Source organism: Ciconia boyciana, chromosome 8 (genome assembly GCF_034638445.1).
Source record: "Ciconia boyciana chromosome 8, ASM3463844v1, whole genome shotgun sequence".
In the NCBI taxonomy this organism is placed as follows: domain Eukaryota; kingdom Metazoa; phylum Chordata; class Aves; order Ciconiiformes; family Ciconiidae; genus Ciconia; species Ciconia boyciana.
The window spans coordinates 29,764,918-29,783,534 of NC_132941.1; the positions used below are offsets into that span (position 1 = coordinate 29,764,918).

The following is an 18,617-nucleotide window of genomic DNA, read 5'->3' on the forward strand; positions in this document are numbered from 1 at the left end:
GTACTTGGGACTCTGGTGCTCACCTGGGCAGAGGCCGCACCTGGCAGGAAGCATCGCCCTGCCGCCCGCCCTGCCGGGGAGCGCCGCGGTCTGCCGGCTGGGCTCGGACCTCGACAAACCCAGCTCCTCCCTGCAGCTTTACGGCTGCAACAGCTTACCGGCACTCCAGCCGCCGCGGGGAGAGGCGGAGAGCGAGGCGGAGGCGGGGGCAGGACGCTGCCGCGGGGGAGGACGTGCCCGTCGGGCCAGCCCCTGCTCTCGGCTCCCCGCTGGGCCGGGCCGGGCCGGGCTCCGCCCGCCCGCCCTCCCGGGCGCAGCGCTGAGTCAGGCAGCGGGCGGGGCAGCTGGGATGGGATCCCGCGTGTCGGTGGACGAGTCCGTGCGGGTGGTGGTGGTCGGGGGTGGCTTCGGAGGCACCGCGGCCGCCAGCCTGCTGAAGTCCTGGGCCATCCCCTTCGTGCTGGTGGACGTGAAAGACGCTTTCCATCACAACGTCGCCGCCCTGCGCGCCGCCGTGGAGAGCGGTAAGGGCTCAGCTGATTTCCACGGCCTTCCCCCTGCGTGGGTCCCGGCGAGTCAGCTCTATTACCCCCACCAGTGACTGCAGCAGCTCGGAGGTACTCGGGGAGCAACAAGGAACGGGGTACTGAAAGTGCCTCCTCCGCCCCCGTGATGGTGAAAGACTTGACGTTTTCTGTCTGGAAAACAAATACTTGGCTCTGGGAGGACCCGCAGGCCGTCTGTGCTGAGCTAATTGCACGTCCGCTGGGAAAACTGAGCAAAAACTACTGGGATGGTCCTTTTTTATTTATTTCAAGTATTTCTGAAATGGGGAGCAGAGACAAAGCAATCTAGCCGAGGGTGTGTGTCACCAGATCTGAGGCAAAGGCCCTGAAGCTCACTGCTGGGCAGAGATAACGCACAGCAGAGGCCCGGCCTGTGGTCCCAGGTGCATACAATGCTTTTGTCTGAGCAAGGATGGCATGAGGGGAGAAGGGAAGAGGGGTTTGTTAGCCTCCACAGAGGGAGATCTCTTCCCTGTTGTCTCCTCTTACCATAGGATTTGCCAAGAAGACTTTCATCTCCTACTCTGTCACCTTTGGGGACAGCTTCCGACAAGGCAAGGTTGTTGGCATAGACCCTGGGAGGCAACAAGTCTTGCTCAGTGATGGTGAGGTGGGTGATGTGATAACTTGCAATGAGTAACTTGGCTGCCTTACGGGATCACCTGCTAATGCAGAGAGCCAGCCTTCAGCAAGGGGGTGTTGTGAATCTCTCCTCCTTAGGGTTTTTCTTCAGATATGTCGTGGCTGCGAGAATGCCACGACATATCTGGGCTATGTTGGCTTTGACTGGTGATGTCTGGTTGGAGAAGTGACTTGGAATTTAGGTTTCAGACTGCTGTCCACGCCTGGAGTCCTCCTGGGGGGAAGGAGCGAGATGAGCAGGACCACAGGGCACCTACAGAAAATGTTCCTCTGAGCAGGAAGAGGAGTGTAACTCATCTGCCAGAGGAGGGGGTGTGTGTGGGCAGGACACAATCAGGTTCTGGGAAAAACAGACTGGACCTTTGCCCTCGAGTTGGACGAGAGCTGGGAATGCTGTTCAGTTGTGGCAAACACCCTCAAATCTCCTACAGTGCAGATCAGCTGAGCACATGAACCCTGACCTATCCGGTACCCCTTGGGCCCAGAGTTCACATGCACAACAGGGTTCCTGTTCTGATGTAACCCTCAGCTTGGCTGAAATGCCTGACCCCAAACAAGCCACAGCCAAGCCCTCTGGGAAGTCACCGATTGCTTTCCTCCAGGCTTCTGCCACCTGTGGGCAGATACACAAATGCTCATGCTTAATACTGGCCCTGTAACGCTAGGAGGTGGAGAGGAATGAAACCAATGACCCACTTCTACGGAGGGCTGTCCCAGAGAGAAGCAGGGCCCCAGCCATCTCCTCTAAACCCAAGAGGCAATGTGGGGAAAGACTGTAGCATTTAATCATCCTGAAGAGCTTGGCAACGGAGACCATCTTTCCCTGCACGTGCCGAATGGCACCTTCTAGCCAAGCTAAGTGGCCTAGAGCTGTGCTGGGATGTGGGTGTGCAGTAAATACTGCACCCCATCTAGTGCTCAGATGAGCTTTTATTCTTAGAGCTGGATTTAGAGTTCAACAATTAACCCTGGAGCTCAGATCCTTACCTAACTGCAGGAAGAAACAAGGGCAGCAGCTCTGATAACTCCTTTCAGCCAGAGCATCTCATCTCTGTTCAGAAGAGGGTGAAGGAGAGAAGTTAGTCTCTGGAGCCAGCTGTGATGGTAGCTGCAGTGTCTGGCATAAATACCAGGTTATTTCCTGTAAACTTATGGTAATTTCTTCAAAGCTCTCAGCTCACCTGAAGAATGGCGCTTCTCTCAGACACTGAGGCAGGCAGTTACTTGGTGTCACCTGGACCAGGTCTCTTCCTAAAGTCACTTTTGGACAGTGGCAAGTACTTTCCTAGTTATCAGCGAGGGCTGGAGGAGAGGCAATGAGTGAATAGTACCGAGGAGGCAAAAACTGTGTTCTAGGCTCTGTTTTTAAGAGGTCTAACACCCTATTCCACCTTCTGCCCTCCCAGGAGCTTCACTACTCCCATCTCATTCTTGCAACAGGCAGTGATGGGCCATTCCCTGGGAAGTTCAACAAAGTCATTGACATGGAAAGTGCCATCCAGACCTATGAAGACATGGTTAAAGAGGTGAGGAATCAACTTATTTCCTAGGAAGTGTTGCCTGCCTTTGTTCAGCTTCCCTGTTCCAGACACCACTATCGGTATCTGGAGCCATCTGCGTCTAAGAACAAGAGACCACGATACCTGCAGGGACAGGCCAGGACAAGGAGCATGTGCTAGCTTGTCTAGCGGTCGGCGTGCTCCAGGGAAGATCAGCTGTTTGCACAAGGAGAAACCTGAAATGCTGAACAGTGTTACAGTGTACACGGGAAGAGTGCATGGCATTCTTGTTTTTTGTTTCCTCTTAATGAACTAGGTGGTTTATTGCTATTGGGCCAGTGCTGTATCTCAGAAAGGTCTGTTCATGGAGTGGCTGAAGGTATCTGACTTCCTGCACTTAACAGTTCTCTTGTAACACGAATTTCCTCTTTACTTCAAGATTGAGAAATCTGAGCGCATCCTGGTAGTGGGAGGTGGTGCTGCTGGAGTCGAGATGGCTGCAGAGATCAAAACAGAGTACCCAGCCAAAGAGGTAGTAGCATGTTAGTTACAATTAACTTAATCCTTGTTTCTGAGATGGTTCTTCTGTGATGGTCCTGCTGGAGATATCTGAGATCACTGCAAATCAGGAGTTTCCATGCAATGGCAGCCTTCGCCCCTACTGCCTCCTCTTTTGAGGGCACCCTATAGCCTGTCACCAGTAATTATTGGCACTAGATGCCTTTCGCTGGCTCACTCTCCTTGGGCATTAAGCGGGGTGGAAGGAAACTAGCTATAGCTGCTCCCACCCAGCATGCGGTGAGTCCTGTCCTGTTCCTGTGTCCCCTGTTTGCTGTTTTGTCCCCAACAGGTCACCCTCATTCACTCAAAAATTGCACTAGCTGATGCGGAGCTGCTAGATAGTGTCCGTCAGGAGTTGAAAGAGATTCTCCTCAGAAAAGGAGTGCACCTCTTATTAAGTACGTACTAAACAATGCCTCTGAAGCTCTATAAGCTGCTCTTCCTTTAGCCAAAGCATCTCCTTCTGATGTCCTCTTTCTGACTTTTTTGACTAAGCATGGCTCCCTTGAATTCCTCTTTCTCTAGATAGAGCTGGGCTAGCTGGAAACGGCAGCCTAGTAAAGGTTCGTGACCCAGGGCTCTCTGTTGCAACAGGTGAAAGGGTCAGCAACGTGGAAAACCTCACACCAAACCAGTTCCAGAAGGACACAGTAGTAAGGACAGAAAAGGGCACCGAGGTGGTTGCTGACATGGTGGTCCTGTGCACGGGGATAAAGATTAACTCTTCAGCATATGCTGCTGCATTTGGTAAGTGAAAAAAACACTGGGTGGGGAGAAGCAACACAGTTCTTCAATGTCTTGAGTACTGTGAGGTTAGGAATCAACCTTATACAACCTGCAGTGGTTATTCCATGATACAGCAAATGCTCTAACATCACGGTAAATACTTAACTATGAAATGTGACCTTCAGAAACTTACAGACCATAGATCAAGTGGCCAACAGTCTTCTCCAGCTCCTTCTGCTAATACCTCCAAGGAACCTTACTGTCCTAGTTCAGCATGAGGCAGCTGACACCTAGAAGCTGATTGGTAACTCCTGCTGTCAAGGCCAGGATTTCATCCTAGATATAAGCTTGCTGAGTTCTGAGCAAAAATAGGCTCAATACATTCAGCTTTCTTGCAGAACTATCAGTGTCACAGGGCATTCAGCCAATTAGTTATTTGGTGGTACATCTTCAGTCTGAGTCCTCTTACAGCCCCATTTCAGTTATGGCACTACAAGTATGGACCAGTATGACCATTATACAGTCTCATTCTCAGCCTGTGTACGCTAGCTCTTAATGTTTCTACTGAAATATCAGAGGATGATTCATTGCATGAGACTGCAATCATTAACTACAGCAAGGCAAAAAGCATCTCTTCCCTAACATGTAGAAAAGAGGGTGAAAAACCAATTCCTCACTTTGTGTCAATGACATGTTTGATAACATCATCAGCATCTTGGGGTCTCAGGCCACAACAAGCAACACAAAGCTCCTTCTGAAAACTTACTGTTTGGCAAAACAGGGGACAAAATGGCAAGTAACAGTGCTTTGAAAGTTAACAAGCACCTCCAGCTGGAAGGCTATGAGAACATCTATGCTATTGGGGATTGCGCAGATCTGAAAGAACCGAAGATGGCCTACCATGCTGGGCTCCATGCCAACATCGTGGTGACAAATATAATTAACAGCCTGACACATAAGCCTCTTAAAACCTACGAGCCAGGTAAGGTAATCTCCTAGCACCTGGTCTTAGCTGTTGGGTTGCTTTTCTGCAGGGAACAGCTGTTTAACACATACAGATCAGAACTTGCATGGGACACTGATTAGAGGTGAAGGAACTCACAATTGGGGTTGACTATATAAGGTTATAAATCAGGCTTTATCTTAGTTCTTGCCAAAGACATTGTAGACGTTAATTACCTGTGTCAGTCTACAGACATAATATGTCCTTTCTTTACTAATGTCTTCCTGATAAATCTACTGGTGGGTGTCTGCTATTCATCAAACTTGTTTCCTTTTCTTTAAATTGCTTACTGTCCAATTGAATCCTAGGAACAAGGAGATGACTTGACTTTTTCCTCCTTTCTCCCCTTAAACTATACAACAAACACAAACTGAACAATCTAGTCTCAAAAAATCTAGCTAGGTGGTGGGTCTCATTAATAAACAACTGATGTAAATACTTACCATAACTATGTTGAAAGCTGTTCCACATGGATGGAGGATATCTGGACAGCAGTTTGGTTTTTAAAGGCTGCCCTGTCTATTTACATTTCTTTCTACTTAAATTTTGTTGTCTACCTCTTGGACTCCCTCTTGGGAGGAGAGAATCATTCTACACCATGCATACAGGCAGCCCAATTCTTCAGCAGTCCCATTACTGAAAAAGGTAGAGCAGATGGTAGAAAGGAGAGAGTTGTGAGTAGTTCTCCTTAGGCCTGCTTCTTTCCTTGTCATGCAGCACATGGGTCCTGTGCTTAGCAGTACATGTGGGTATAAGGGAGGGTGGGAAGGGAGGGTTTGGAGGACGTGCAACACCTACATGTTGTAGAGTTTGATACTTAGCTTTGAAACTGCTTAACTTAAACCTCTACGTCTTCTTTCCAGGGTCACTAACATTCCTGCTTTCAATGGGCAGGAATGATGGCGTAGGCCAGGTGAACGGTTACTATGTGGGACGTCTCTTGGTGACCATTGCTAAGAGCCGGGACCTGTTTGTCTCCAAGAGCTGGAAGACGATGGGACAGACAATGCCCTCTTAAGAGGGTATCAGTAACAAACCAGCAAGGAATAGAGCAACTGGAAGAGGGTGAGGGTGCACTTTTATTGCTTGGACTGTCTGATACTGTTTCCTGCAGCACCTCCTAAAGCCAGATGTCAGTGTGCTGCATTAAAGGTGTGCCCTGCCCAGCTGCAAAGGGGAAAGAGGCACTTTCCAAATTAATTGCACAGAAGTTCTCAACAGGGAAGTAAAAGAAACATTCCTTCCCTGGTTTTTATCATGAGAAGATAGCTCTGAGCAAGAAGCTTTGTTTACCTTGATTTGTAACAATAAACACTATGGTTTTCAAAATCTCTGCGGTTTGTTTGTTATGTGGTTTTTCCCTGGCTTTCTCTACTCTTGCTCTTCTAAAAAGTACCTGCCTCTTCCAAATCTGGAATCCGCTCTGCAGCATGCAGGAAGAATGGCTCACAGCACTGCCTGGGGAAAGCCTGCCTACACCCTTGAAGAGGCTATAGCAATCCTGGAACTCAACAGAATATAATGCAGCTTTGTGTCAACATCTCCACAGCAGCTTTAATTATGTCACTTATAGCACTATACTTCAGCCAGAAGAGCTGGTTAGTTGTGTGTTAAGTGTGATAGAGCAAGCACTTAATTACAGATGCTGCTGCTTTTTTCTTTTTTAAGGTGAGAAATTCCCAGAGCAAAAATAGGGTTTATAACAATAACCACACTTGACACATCTTTTTCTTTTTTTCTTATAAAACAAACAAAATCACCATGAAATATTCTCAGTAATTACAGAGATTATTGTGAGTTAAAAGCAAAACAGAAGCTCCTCATGCATCACTTCTAAAATCCTTTTCCCCTCTCTGTGGGCTGGAGGCAGAAGTTTACCATCTACCCTCAAGGGAGGGGAAAAGGGAGCAGAACATTTTTAAGAGCTTTCTTTAAAGTGTGTGTGTGTGTGTGTGTGTGAAAAATTTATCACTACAAATCTAAAATGAGGTTACTCTTTAAAAACTTCTAAACTAAAGTAACAAGGGACACTAAACAAACTCCTGAAAAGAGATGGTAACTCAATTGCTTAAGGTGATATAAATGGCTAGGGGATGCTGATAGCATGAAGAAATCGGACTAAACCCCTCTCACCTCTAGTCACAGCTCTTCAAGTCAAAACACATCACACTACTACCACTCCCCCTCCTCATCACATTGAAAAAATAAAACCCACCTCTAATGCTTTTAATGCTACTCAAGTTTGTTGAAAAATAAAGTTTCATTTGGCTGCCATTGCTACTTAGTGTCTAGCTTGGCCATTTCTTGCACATAGATGCCAATACTTTCACTGTCGAAGAGCAGAAAGTAAATGTTCTTCAAGGAGGAAGAGCTGGTGCCGTCAAAATGGGTGGAAATAGCTCTTAGAGTCACCTGGGCTGCCGTCTGTTTTGGGAAGCAGTTTCTATGTGGTAGGGGAAGAAAACAGAACAAGTGAGTGTCAGCCACCTGTGCAAGCATTATGCACACATGATGCTGAAAGGAACAAGCCATAGATGTACCAACTACAGGCTGCTCTTCAGATACTGCCAGCTGCAGTTTTGCAAGGTGTATATCCCAGAAGCAAACCCCAAGGTTTTGATAGCAATATTCATCTGCTGCTGCATTAGTTTCCTTGCTGGCATAGTTGCTGCTTTCATTTGCTTCCACTTTTTATAACCACACAAAGTTTTTTAACGCTCTCCCTTAGAATTAAATTTTTCCATGCCATGCTAGGCAGGTTAAAAAGTTCAATGGATGATTATTTTTTTAGTTGAAAACTGAAAAAAACCAACCCCCCAAAAAACCTATCAACTACTTAGCTGACTTACTCACTCTGTCATTAAAAATACTTCACTTGAGACTTCAGTGAAAATAATTGAAATTACAACCCTAAGCCAAATTAAGGCCAAGACACATTAATTCATTCATTTTTATGGTAATATTCTCTAACCTACAATCTGAAAAGCTAAAAGCTACCAGTCTTTACAGTAAGTGGACTTTTCAACTGTGTTGACATCTCTTGGGGCACCTGGCTCACATCCTTGAGATTCAAGTTTCTTGGTAGCAGCATTTTTCCCCATCTTAATCATTCTCATACTCCTTTTTCAAGTCACAAAACCATTTAGCTGCAACACAGTTTCTTCACCCTCATGTCTGTGCTACAAGGGAACTGGCTGAGAGCACGTCACAAAGATCACAGTTACTATTAAGGTCAGCTGCTTTGCATCTCTGTTTATATAAAAATAAAACTGCTATAATACTGGACATAATTTCAAAGAACTATTCTACAGTTTGAACTTGATGCCTATCTAGTGAAATACTCTGCCTTGCAGTATGCTCATGCTTAGGAAGGTCTCCACGTTGTTCTATTTGTCTAACACTAAACAGATTCCTTGACCTAGAAAGCATCCCCTCCTGAAGCGATACATAAGTGTGTCTGACACTGACATCTGGAGGGAAGGACATTCTCATGCATTCCCTGCTGGAATTTCTCCACTGCCTGACAATGCTTGTAATAGTTCTGCTGATTTTGCACAACACTGAAGAGTGTCAACACAGTGCTTCCTACATGAGCATGTAGGAAGCCACATACCTTGGAGAGTTTGGATGAGACTTTACTGGGACATGCTGAATTGTTTGAAGGTGAGTTAAGACCCAGCTGAGATTTCAGATGGGTCTTTGGACATAACTGCTGGCTGCTCTTGAGTTTAATGCCTCCTATTTAGATTCTACTGCATGATAATGCTCCAGCGGAAGTTAGATTCATGCCAAAAAAATTGGCCAGCACAACCTAGCCCATGTCCTTCCTCTGAGGCAGGATTACATATAACTTTTCTGCTTCTGAAAAAGTTTGTCTAACCTATACTTAAAGATCTTCAGTGATGGGGCTACATCAGAACACACAAATAAGCCATCCCACTGTCTAACAATCCTTACACTTGAAAAATTACAATATTTCTTTTAATAGCATCCAGAGCTGCCTTTGCAGTGGTTTTTTTCTTTTCCCCCCCCTCTCCGATAGCACTGTGATGTGCATTTGTTTTTATTTCCCCTTCTAAAGTTAGTACTACTCACTTCTCCTTACTCAATTTCATGTTAGTGATTTCAGTCTACTTATCATATTTATATTAAAAAACATCCAAAAAACAGCTTGGAAACTAGTCACCAACAACTGCGGTATCTATATTCACTGTAATCCAAATGATTACTAGCAAACAGATTTTCCTACTTTTAGTCCCTAGACAGCATCTGCAGCAACCCTGCTAATACGCCTTTCTGGCAGCAAGCTATTGAGAAGGACTTCTTGAAAATGTTTTTCAGTTAATTTCTATCTGCTTCACAGCACAAGTAATTTAATCTAAACTGCATTTCTCTACTTTTTAATGACAAGATCATAGAGGTGAAAAGCCCTGGCACAATTGAGATATCCCATCTATTGCTACATTATATCAGTTAACTGTAAACAGTCCCTAAGATGGGACAGAGGAAAGAAGAAAATTCACAGAACCCGTACAGCATAATTCCTCATCTACCCAACAAACCCAGCATTTCTTGTGCAGACAGGTAGGTGGAATAAAATGACAGCAAAACCATTAAGTCTTATCTGAAAAACTCTGCCTTTTTTCAGACAACTTTGAGGTCCTTTGATAAATAAAGTGTAAACCAGCAGCACCTGGTAAGACTTTATTTTCTGTTAGCAGGAGTAATTGTAAGAGCAACAGAGTGTGAAATGGAACTAAGCAGCAGAAGGGTCTGCACTAAGACTAATGCTCCAAGACAGGATTATTCTTAGATGACGCTCACAGGAGACATGAGGTCTATAGAGACTATTTCTATTGGCATTAAAAGCTGCAGTTCGTTTTTGAAAGCTGAACGTCATTATTAAAGAGTGGTAAAACAATTTATCAGATTTTGCTTTGACTGAACACTATAAACAAAAAGATCTGTGTGTAAAGGAAGAAAAATCATTAAAAATTGCACTGCCCCCCATTTATTCTTTTGCCCTGATCCATAAAAATATTATTTTGTCTTGAAAAGTGCCTCTGTAAAAATAGAATTTTCACCTCCTGTGTATTCAGTGATGTGTGGTGATTTCACTGATCAAAACACAGTTTTACTTTCATTTTATTCACTACTGGGCCAACAAAACCGGACTGTACTATGTACTCTACTCTTTGGGCATTACTAACAAAATCAGTAGTTACATTTCAAATTAAACATAAGAGTGTGAACTCCAACATGAAAGAACAACTTCTGCACTTAGCAGGGCTTGTGTAAGGTTTCTTGTGATCAGAGACCAAGCAAGATTAATGAACTGTTGGTTTAAAAAAAAAAAAACAAAAACCACAAAACAAAACACAACAAAACCCAAAAAGATAAATACTTTGGATTTCTTAGTCAAGCACATTTTATTTACTAGTTATTGAGAAAGAAATGTGTAGTTTCAGAGTTGGTTTCATAGTTCCCTTTTTAAAGCAGAACTATATTTGAGAAACATTGATTTTCTTTTGGAAGAAAATATTTTGTGTGACTAGTCTGTTTAATATATATTCTCAGGATGACTTTAGTGAACACCCCACATTTACCTAGCTCAGGTTGCATCACTGTTACTTGCCTTCAGTATGATGGTGGTATAATCTTATTAGTATGAATGTAGTTTTAATAAGATTCACCACAGCAAAATGAAGGGACATAAAAACTGAGGTGGTACAGGCCCATAGTAGAAGAATGAAAATTACTGCCTTAGCAGAAAACACAGCAAGTCCACTCAGCTCTCCTGTGGGTTAGCTAATTTCTCTATATAAAGGCTTTCTGGTTGTTCCATGCAAGCACTACCCTTCAAACTCCTTTAATCTGGAGAAGCACGGTGTCGGAAGGCACCTGCCACAGCCCTCTCTGTAGGCAGGGTCAGCCCCTTTCATGCCACAGATCAGAGGGTACCTCCCTATCACAGCAGCAGCCCTCTGACAGCTAATTATACCATTGCTACCCGATACAGAATCCTCCTATGCAGAAAGCGTCATACCTGCCACTGGGAAACGGGGGGAAAGCCACGGACTTCAACTTCTTGTCTTCTGCGGCTGTTAAGCAGTTCTTTATAGTCTCTTCAAGCTGCTCTTCACACTTGTCTGAGCCCCACTGTGGGATGTGACAGTGGATGACAAACTTTGCTGCTAGGCCGCTAGACTGAGTAAGTGCAGCTAACACAAACGAAAATATAACATTTAGTTTTCAATAGAAACCACCCTGCAATGACCTCTCAATCCAACGTACTTTTTTAAACTACATTACCTCTCCAAAGAAATACATTAGGGATTAAAATAGGCCACAATGGCTCACTTGCAATCATAATCAGACTGTCTCGTCATTACTTTTGTGATCAATTATTATTTCTTTGGAGACCAAAGAACCCGGGGCTCATTTGGTTAACACACAGTTGTTCAATAATATTTTTAAGCTTTCTCATTCAGCATGGCCTCTGGATTTCTGTTATGCAAAGTATCAAAACCTTGCACTGAACACAGTATTATTAATCCCCCAATAGACATTTCTGCAGTGCTGTCACAGCCTTATCTGAATGCTTTGCACAAATATCCTGCATCATCATTACAGCTCCAGCGTGTTAGGGAGTAATATTTAGACCCACTTCACAGATGGGTAATTTCAGACAACAACATGAAAATCAAAGATGTTTATTGAAAGCCCCCACCAGTTATGTCCAATTAGGAATCTCAGATTAATTTTTCAGAAAGTGTAATATTTCTCCAGGACCTGCAGAGTCCACAGCATGGCATCAGTTTGCTTTTGTTGCAATTGTGACCATTAGCACTTCTGAAAATCTGGGTCTCGGGAATCTCAGGTTAAACACCCTTAAATTAGCTGTGCAATTAATGCCCAGGGATGAAAAACTTGGATTTATTCACTTGTCCACCATCACAGAGGAATTTGTTGCAGGCACAGAGGAATTCTGTCTAATGCTTCATTGTGCTACTTAAATTTCAACCAGAAGAGAAATATCAGGCCTTTAACCATAGGGAGCAAACTGACTGAAAACAACACAGGTATCCTGTGAGCAGCACTTGAATTCAAGCCCATTAGGCTGGAGCTCAAGTGTTTGCAGTAGACCTCCAGTGATTAACAACCATTTATTATCGCTTGCCTCAAAACCAGTAGAAGGGGCAATTTCAAACATAGCAACACAACACAATGCTTGAGAGCATACATTTTCCTATCTATTAAACTAAGATTATCTTCTTTCCTGGGACTGGCCTAATAGCATAAAAGGAGTCTATTCTCTAGTTAGGTGGTGATGTTAACAGAGAAAAGTAGTTTACATTGATGTTATGGCACATATTTTTGATTCGATGCAAAAGTGAAGCAAAGTATCTTGTACAAAATTTCCCCTGTCATTTGAGATTATAAAACTAGGCTATTCATTTAGGAAATTTTAAAAACTAGACTATTTAAAGCATTTAGTTTCTTGGGTATTGAGATACTAAGCCAAATAAGGCACTGGAAGATACATTGTATCTTCTCTCTATCTGTCCTCCAGCCACCTTCAACTCGTATGAATTAGCTTAATTCGTTGACAAAGGAGTATCTCAATCTCAAACCCCAAACTATTCACTGCTGCAGATGTGTTAAACATCTGAAGGGAGCTCTTCTGTAATTTATATTTCTATAATGTAGCTGTAGTGCCTGGAAGAAGAGCAGTAATTGCTCTTCCAAAAAGGACATCAGTTCTAAAGATGGTATCACATCTTTATTTGTGTTCCAAGTAAGGTAATTGTTTGGATTATACTGTTCATCAAATATGCATAAAACAGGATAATTTATAAACTATCACTGTTCTTATACCTCATGTTAGACTGAGAGCTGTTTCTGATCCTCACTAAGGAATGCAGTCCAAAAATAGGACAGGAAAGATGGCACAAAGGTGACAGCACAAGTTTTCCTTAATTTTTGGACTCTCACAGACAGAAATTGCCTAAGGTAAATTAATCAGCCTGCTGTAACTTATGGTGACACCTAGAAGCTCAAAGACTGGATGTGCACAGCACACGGGTATCCTGTTCTTCTTCCTTTTTCTTTTTCCCTAAGCAGGCTGTCCATATCAGCAACAGCTTCAAACAAGAAACAGAAACATTTACATCACATAAGCAAAGGCACATATATAATCAAGAACAGATTAGAATGTCCAGAGAAAAGAACATATGGAATGAGCTGTTTCCAAAAGAGAGTGTAGTATCCTTTTTACCTTCAGCAACTTCCAAAGGTCCTTGAGATTTGCGAAGCTCTTTCACAGTTTCTAAAAATTCTTTCCCTCCAGCCTTCTCCAATGCCTTGCCTGCAAGGACACAGAGCAAAAGGCCTTGGCTTCAAAGTATCAGCGCAAAAAAACAACTCTACGTTATTTAAAAGAAGAACGTTGTACACATATTATCGTCTTTCCCTCTATCAGCAGCAGCTGAAGTTTATGTTTACCACTCTATCTAGCCACAGATAAAGTTTACTTTTTATTGGTTTTGAAAATCCCTGAATGTTATTACTGGAAATTACTTTAATATAATTAAGAATGCTATCTTACTCTGGCTTATGGCTAAAATAGTGAAGAGTGAGATTTTCAGGACTCAGATTTTCAGCATCCAAAATCAATTCAACATACAAACCCTACTACTTTCTGAAACACACACAGCTGGGATGACAGTGAAGGTCTTGATGACTGACTGTATAAAACAGTGATCCAAAAGCCTGCTACTGGATTCTGTGCCTCTCTATGCCACTGACTGCATATCTCTTTTTTACCTCCCTCTTGCTTCAATTTCCATATTTGTACACCAGCAGTAATAATATTTCCTTATTTCACATGAGCAGTATAAGGCTTTGTACATGAGTATTTCTAAAGTATGTAAAATCCTACAATAAAAAGCATAATTAGAAGAGTTACTAATATATAATTTTCTTCACGGAATTTTCAGAGGCAAATGTAAAAATAATCCAATAAAGACCACAAAAATTATTATTTACACCTTTGCTGTTCATATGCTTCAACAAATTATCTGTGTTTTGATTGTTGTAAGCCATCATTAAAAAAAGATAAATTAGTGATTAGCCTGTTATACCTAGTCAGATCCAGCCTGATTTTCAGAAGTGTTGTAAGTGATATTTTATGGCCTGGGGAAGATTCAGATGAAACAGGATGGGATCTCAGCAGGCAGCTAGTAGACCAGCTACTGTTCCAACTCTAGATCTGTTTTTTTCTACGTGTAGCAGAGCCTCACCTATTTCCTCCTTGAGGTCTATTTCAGCAGTTGTAGGGTGAACAATACCTTCTACTTTCATGGAGCCAATATGGCTGATGTCACTCTGTGTCAGAGAAAGCTGTAAAATAATAATAAGAGAGTTGAAAAAAAAATATAACAGTAATCCTAGTGCAAAACCATTTTCATACCAAAAAACTAAAATGAAAGAAGGCTGGATTTAGTCTTTCAGACATCAGTAGTTTTATTGTGTTCAGTATGCGCGATTTGGATTTTTAGCCTTTAACGAATTAATTTGTACACCACTCAGATTGTTTTGTGATATGCCCACAGTTTGGGAGCTTGGTCCAGAAGAAGTTACTGCTGGAAAATTCATGTTCTAGCATCACACTTTGAAGAGAAAAGGCTGACTTTGGAAATGCTTTTGTTTAAAGAGAAAAATACTAAAATTAAAAAGCTTTTCTCCTGCAGAAAACACTGCCCCCAGTAAACTACTGCAGGGACTGAGAAGAAGGGCTGAACACTATCCTGATCTATAAAAGCTTCACCACCCAAGTAATTAATTTCCCTTTGGCTTCCTGGCATAAATAAAAGAAGGAATGCTTTACCCACCCATGCATCTGGATACAGGAACTGGCCAAAACTTGATGTCTTAAGGTGCTCAAAAAAGGCTGCTCCCCAGATTTCACAGCCTCATCACTTTGAGCAACAACAGAGGACAGAAACCCTAAAAACCATTAAAAAGACTTTAGAGTTGCTGAACACATGCCCAGCACGCCTCATTTCTTCCAGGATACACTGTAGTATTTATGTCTTAACCAGAACAATAAGCACTGCCCATTTTAGAGAAGAAACTGAGAAGCTGCACAGATTCTGGAGGAACTTAGGACAGGACTGAACCCTACTAAAGGAGATCCAAGTTTCATTTACCTAACCAGATTACTGCTTTTAGCAATCTTTTGGATCTAGTATGTGTCTGGCCCATTCTAGACCACTGCTTTAGCAAGAGATGGGATCAGGCATACTGAACTCTTAAGCGCTGCTTCATATAGCAGGGTATACCATCAGTACAGGGGGCTTACAGAAGCAGTTTCAGGAAGAACACTTTTTCCAGATGACCTTACTATTGGAAATAATAATAATAATAAATCTTGACTATATCTCCATAGTTAAATTTGTAAGAAAACCTCCAGTTTCATTCAGAGGGTCCAAAAATTAAGGAAGGCAAAATCTCTCCCTCTTGGTGAATACAAGGAAAAAAAAAAAAAAAAAAAAAAAATGGGACAGACAGTTGTCTGGACACTGAGGACATGCAGGTATTTTGGTGGGACAGTTTTGTAATTCTGGCCAGCTGAGGTGTCACAGTCTGTGCTGAAATAGAGAAGCAGGCATGCCCTGCAGCTCTGGCGAGGTCCTCAATTTGAACAGCGAGAGACCGGCACCCCACAGCCCACTTTCACATGGAGCATCCAGGCTTCTGGCACAAACCAACATGTGGAAGTTCTGGGTGATCCTGGGACCTAGCCCAGAAATACTCTTTTATAAATAATAAATAGCCTAGAAGGTTAAACTTGGTTTGGCAGTATGTCAGGCACAACACAGCCAAGTCCAAACTGAACAAAACTCTAATAACAGCTTAGGCCAAGAAATGAATCAGTATAGTTCTCTATAGAGAAGAGAGGCTGACCAGCATTATTCTTGGAAATTTTTTATCTGCAGACGTATTTTTTGACACTCTCTACCACGCCCATGACTTGAGTGAGCTTTGGCCTTAAATTTGGGACCACTAAGGAAGCATGTAGAGAAGATTTTGTACTGGTGTTAGATCAAAAGCATCCTTCCGTTTATCCTAGGCTCCATTGCTGTGATCCCAATCTGTTATAACTTTGTATTACCTTTTGTCCTGGCACAAGGCTCTTGGAGGACAAGATAGTGAAACCATCCCCAGGTCCATCTTCAGATGCTGAATTCGAAGCTCCTTCTTTTTCATTGTCCTTTTGTTTGTTCTGTTTGGGGGGAGAAAAAAAAGCAAAAACTCTCAAAGGAGAAAAAAAAAAAATCAACATTTGCCATTATTCAGTAATGGATAGATCTAATCAGTTACTACAAATCTCATCTTCTCAGATCAATATATTACTCATAGCCTTTTAATCCCCAAAGATTATCTAACAACAGAGGTCTCTGCTGTTTGTGTAATGCTAAAAAAATCAGTGGTTCATCTGAGGCACTACATACGTTTGTAGTCACATTAAGAGTTGGGGCACCCACATCCATCTGTAGTTTTACTAACAATTAAGGTTGTATTTATGGGTGGGTGTGTGCTAGTTTATTTTTGCTGCTAACAAAGCAGAGCTCATACTAAGTCAAACTTTGTAACTTAGTAACCCAGTCAAATGCTCCAATCTGAACGAAAAAACAACTTTATGATCTGAAAAAAAATCATAAATCTCAGCTAATAAATCATAAATCTGAATCCATATTGACAGGAGCAAGCCATCACACCTCCATACCAGCAGTCAGAATGACAAAATGAAATAATCAATAGCTGAAGTTTGAATGCAAAATCCCATTTGTGGGACACACTCCTTCACACAGCCTAGCTCCAGGAGCAGCAAACCTGTTCCTACCAGGGCTGCCAGAGCATCTTCTCACATCTCTCACTATTTGCTTTAAGGTATGTCAAGAAGCTAACTCTTCCTAAAAAGTCCCAAACTCTGCATGGGCACAATTGAAAGTAAGGTGGTAGCCGAGATCAATACACAGAGGCATCCTATTAAGCTTCCCATTAAGCAACTCTGTTTTCTTTTTAAAAGTTGTTTCTGCATATTCTTAGCTATGGAAATGTATTAAAGCTTAGAGGCCTCCAGAAAGATGTGCTTAACACAAGTTTAAAAAGCTTAGGTCAAAGCTTAATATTGTTTAATCCTACCCAATCAAAAATTTAGCAGTGTTTTAAGATGCATGCTCTGGAATGACAAACCAAGAGCACTGATGTGGGTTACTGCTTTACCAAATTAAACCATTTTGGATGGTGATAGAGGATGGGCAACCGTAAGGGAAGGTGCAGTGGTCAAGTTCCAATTCCTTTATTATTCTTGCAACTCTTAAAAACCATTAACAACAGCACACCTAAGAACACATGAAACAAACAGCTTGTCAAAATTTTACTTATGTACCATGTCAGGACAAGTTCTCTGGACAATGAAAAATCTTTAACAGCAACCCAGTAACCGTACAAGGCTGAAGGTGTGACATCTCTCAAGTAGAAAATGTTTTAAAATACAGCTTCCTTTATTTTAAAAGATAGAGTCCACCGCCACAGAGTTAGTGTGGAGGTAAAGAGATTCTATACAGTTATCAAGAAAGTATTGCAAAGGGTGAGATGGAAATCTGAAAAGTTTCCCTCAAAGCTTTAAAGGTTTTTGTTATGAAAATGCATTACAAAAATACTGTGTTTGCTTTCATTTCTAAAGTTTAGAGAAAAAAATAATCCTAGTGTGTCTGTTATCAACTCCTACCTCCCATTTCCAGTTGTTACAAACAATGCAGAAGTGGTAATTTATTCCTCCTAATTATCTTAGCTGGTTTTGATCCACTCCCTCTCCCACACCTCTGGAATCCCATATCTGCCTCATGCTTACCTTTTTGGGTGTCCGGGCCTTGGTAGACTTTGCCTTCTTCCCACTCTTTTTGTTCACCATGGATTTCCTTCCCTTCTTCTCAGGAGTAGGTGAAAGGATGGTCTCAGATTTGCCTTTGGCACCCCGTTTCTTGGCTAGAAGCTCTGGCTGAATTCTGGGCAGGACTCCTCCACTTGCAATAGTGACGCCTTTTAGCAACTGCAAGGAGAAAGCAGTGTGAAGGAGCACATTACAGATTCTCTTAGTCTGCACTCACGCTATTTTTGCTGACTATACTACACATATGCAAGTAGAGTCCACACTTCCCAAAGCATTGCACCTCATCCCTTTACCATGGGGAAAAAAACAACAAACCAACAAAAACTATGAGGGAGAAAATCCACAATAACAAGAAACCTGGTAGGTCACAGCAAGGTCAGCCAGCACATCCCAGAGAACTCCATTACTGTACAGGTTAGTCACTCTTCTCTCTTCCAGTGCTGGTCTGTCTGCATACTTGTCCTTGGTGACTCACAAGCAGTTAGTGAGGGTAAGAGGAGATAAGTGCCTGCAGGCTACTTCAAAAAATGATTGCACCACAGCCCTGCTCAAAGAAGGACTGGTTGTAGAACCCTTTGGCAGGGAAACAGATTCAGTGAAAGCAAGCATGAGCCCCAAGAACCTGCTTTGCAGAGGTGAACAATAGGAATGGGCTGCGA

At 42.6% G+C, this 18,617-nt stretch overlaps 2 protein-coding genes across 5 annotated transcripts in view; one reads left to right on the forward strand and one right to left on the reverse strand.

Annotated features, from left to right (window-relative positions):
* Window positions 1-275: 275 nt before the first annotated feature.
* Window positions 276-6,015, forward strand: AIFM2 (AIF family member 2). Of its 2 annotated transcripts, XM_072870966.1 has the most exons (8): window positions 278-524; window positions 1,061-1,176; window positions 2,615-2,734; window positions 3,147-3,239; window positions 3,558-3,666; window positions 3,863-4,015; window positions 4,776-4,976; window positions 5,861-6,015. In XM_072870966.1, the coding sequence occupies exons 1-8, from the start codon at window positions 350-352 to the stop codon at window positions 6,013-6,015; spliced, it is 1,122 nt and encodes a 373-aa protein (XP_072727067.1). In that variant the 5' UTR covers window positions 278-349. The 2 variants fall into 2 exon arrangements, with proteins under 2 accessions (XP_072727068.1, XP_072727067.1); XM_072870967.1 differs by lacking the exon at window positions 4,776-4,976 and having other exon boundaries at window positions 276-524.
* A 288-nt stretch (window positions 6,016-6,303) lies between these two features.
* MACROH2A2 (macroH2A.2 histone) overlaps window positions 6,304-18,617 on the reverse strand; it is a 28,749-nt gene continuing 16,435 nt past the window's right edge. For all 3 annotated transcript variants that reach the window (XM_072870969.1, XM_072870968.1, XM_072870970.1), the window contains exons 4-9: window positions 17,920-18,117; window positions 16,174-16,284; window positions 14,300-14,399; window positions 13,276-13,365; window positions 11,044-11,218; window positions 6,304-7,440 (exon numbers count right to left, since the gene is read on the reverse strand). In XM_072870969.1, the coding sequence (XP_072727070.1) occupies window positions 7,275-7,440; window positions 11,044-11,218; window positions 13,276-13,365; window positions 14,300-14,399; window positions 16,174-16,284; window positions 17,920-18,117 (840 nt within the window). In that variant the 3' untranslated portion in view covers window positions 6,304-7,274. The remainder of the gene's footprint in view (window positions 7,441-11,043; window positions 11,219-13,275; window positions 13,366-14,299; window positions 14,400-16,173; window positions 16,285-17,919; window positions 18,118-18,617) is intronic.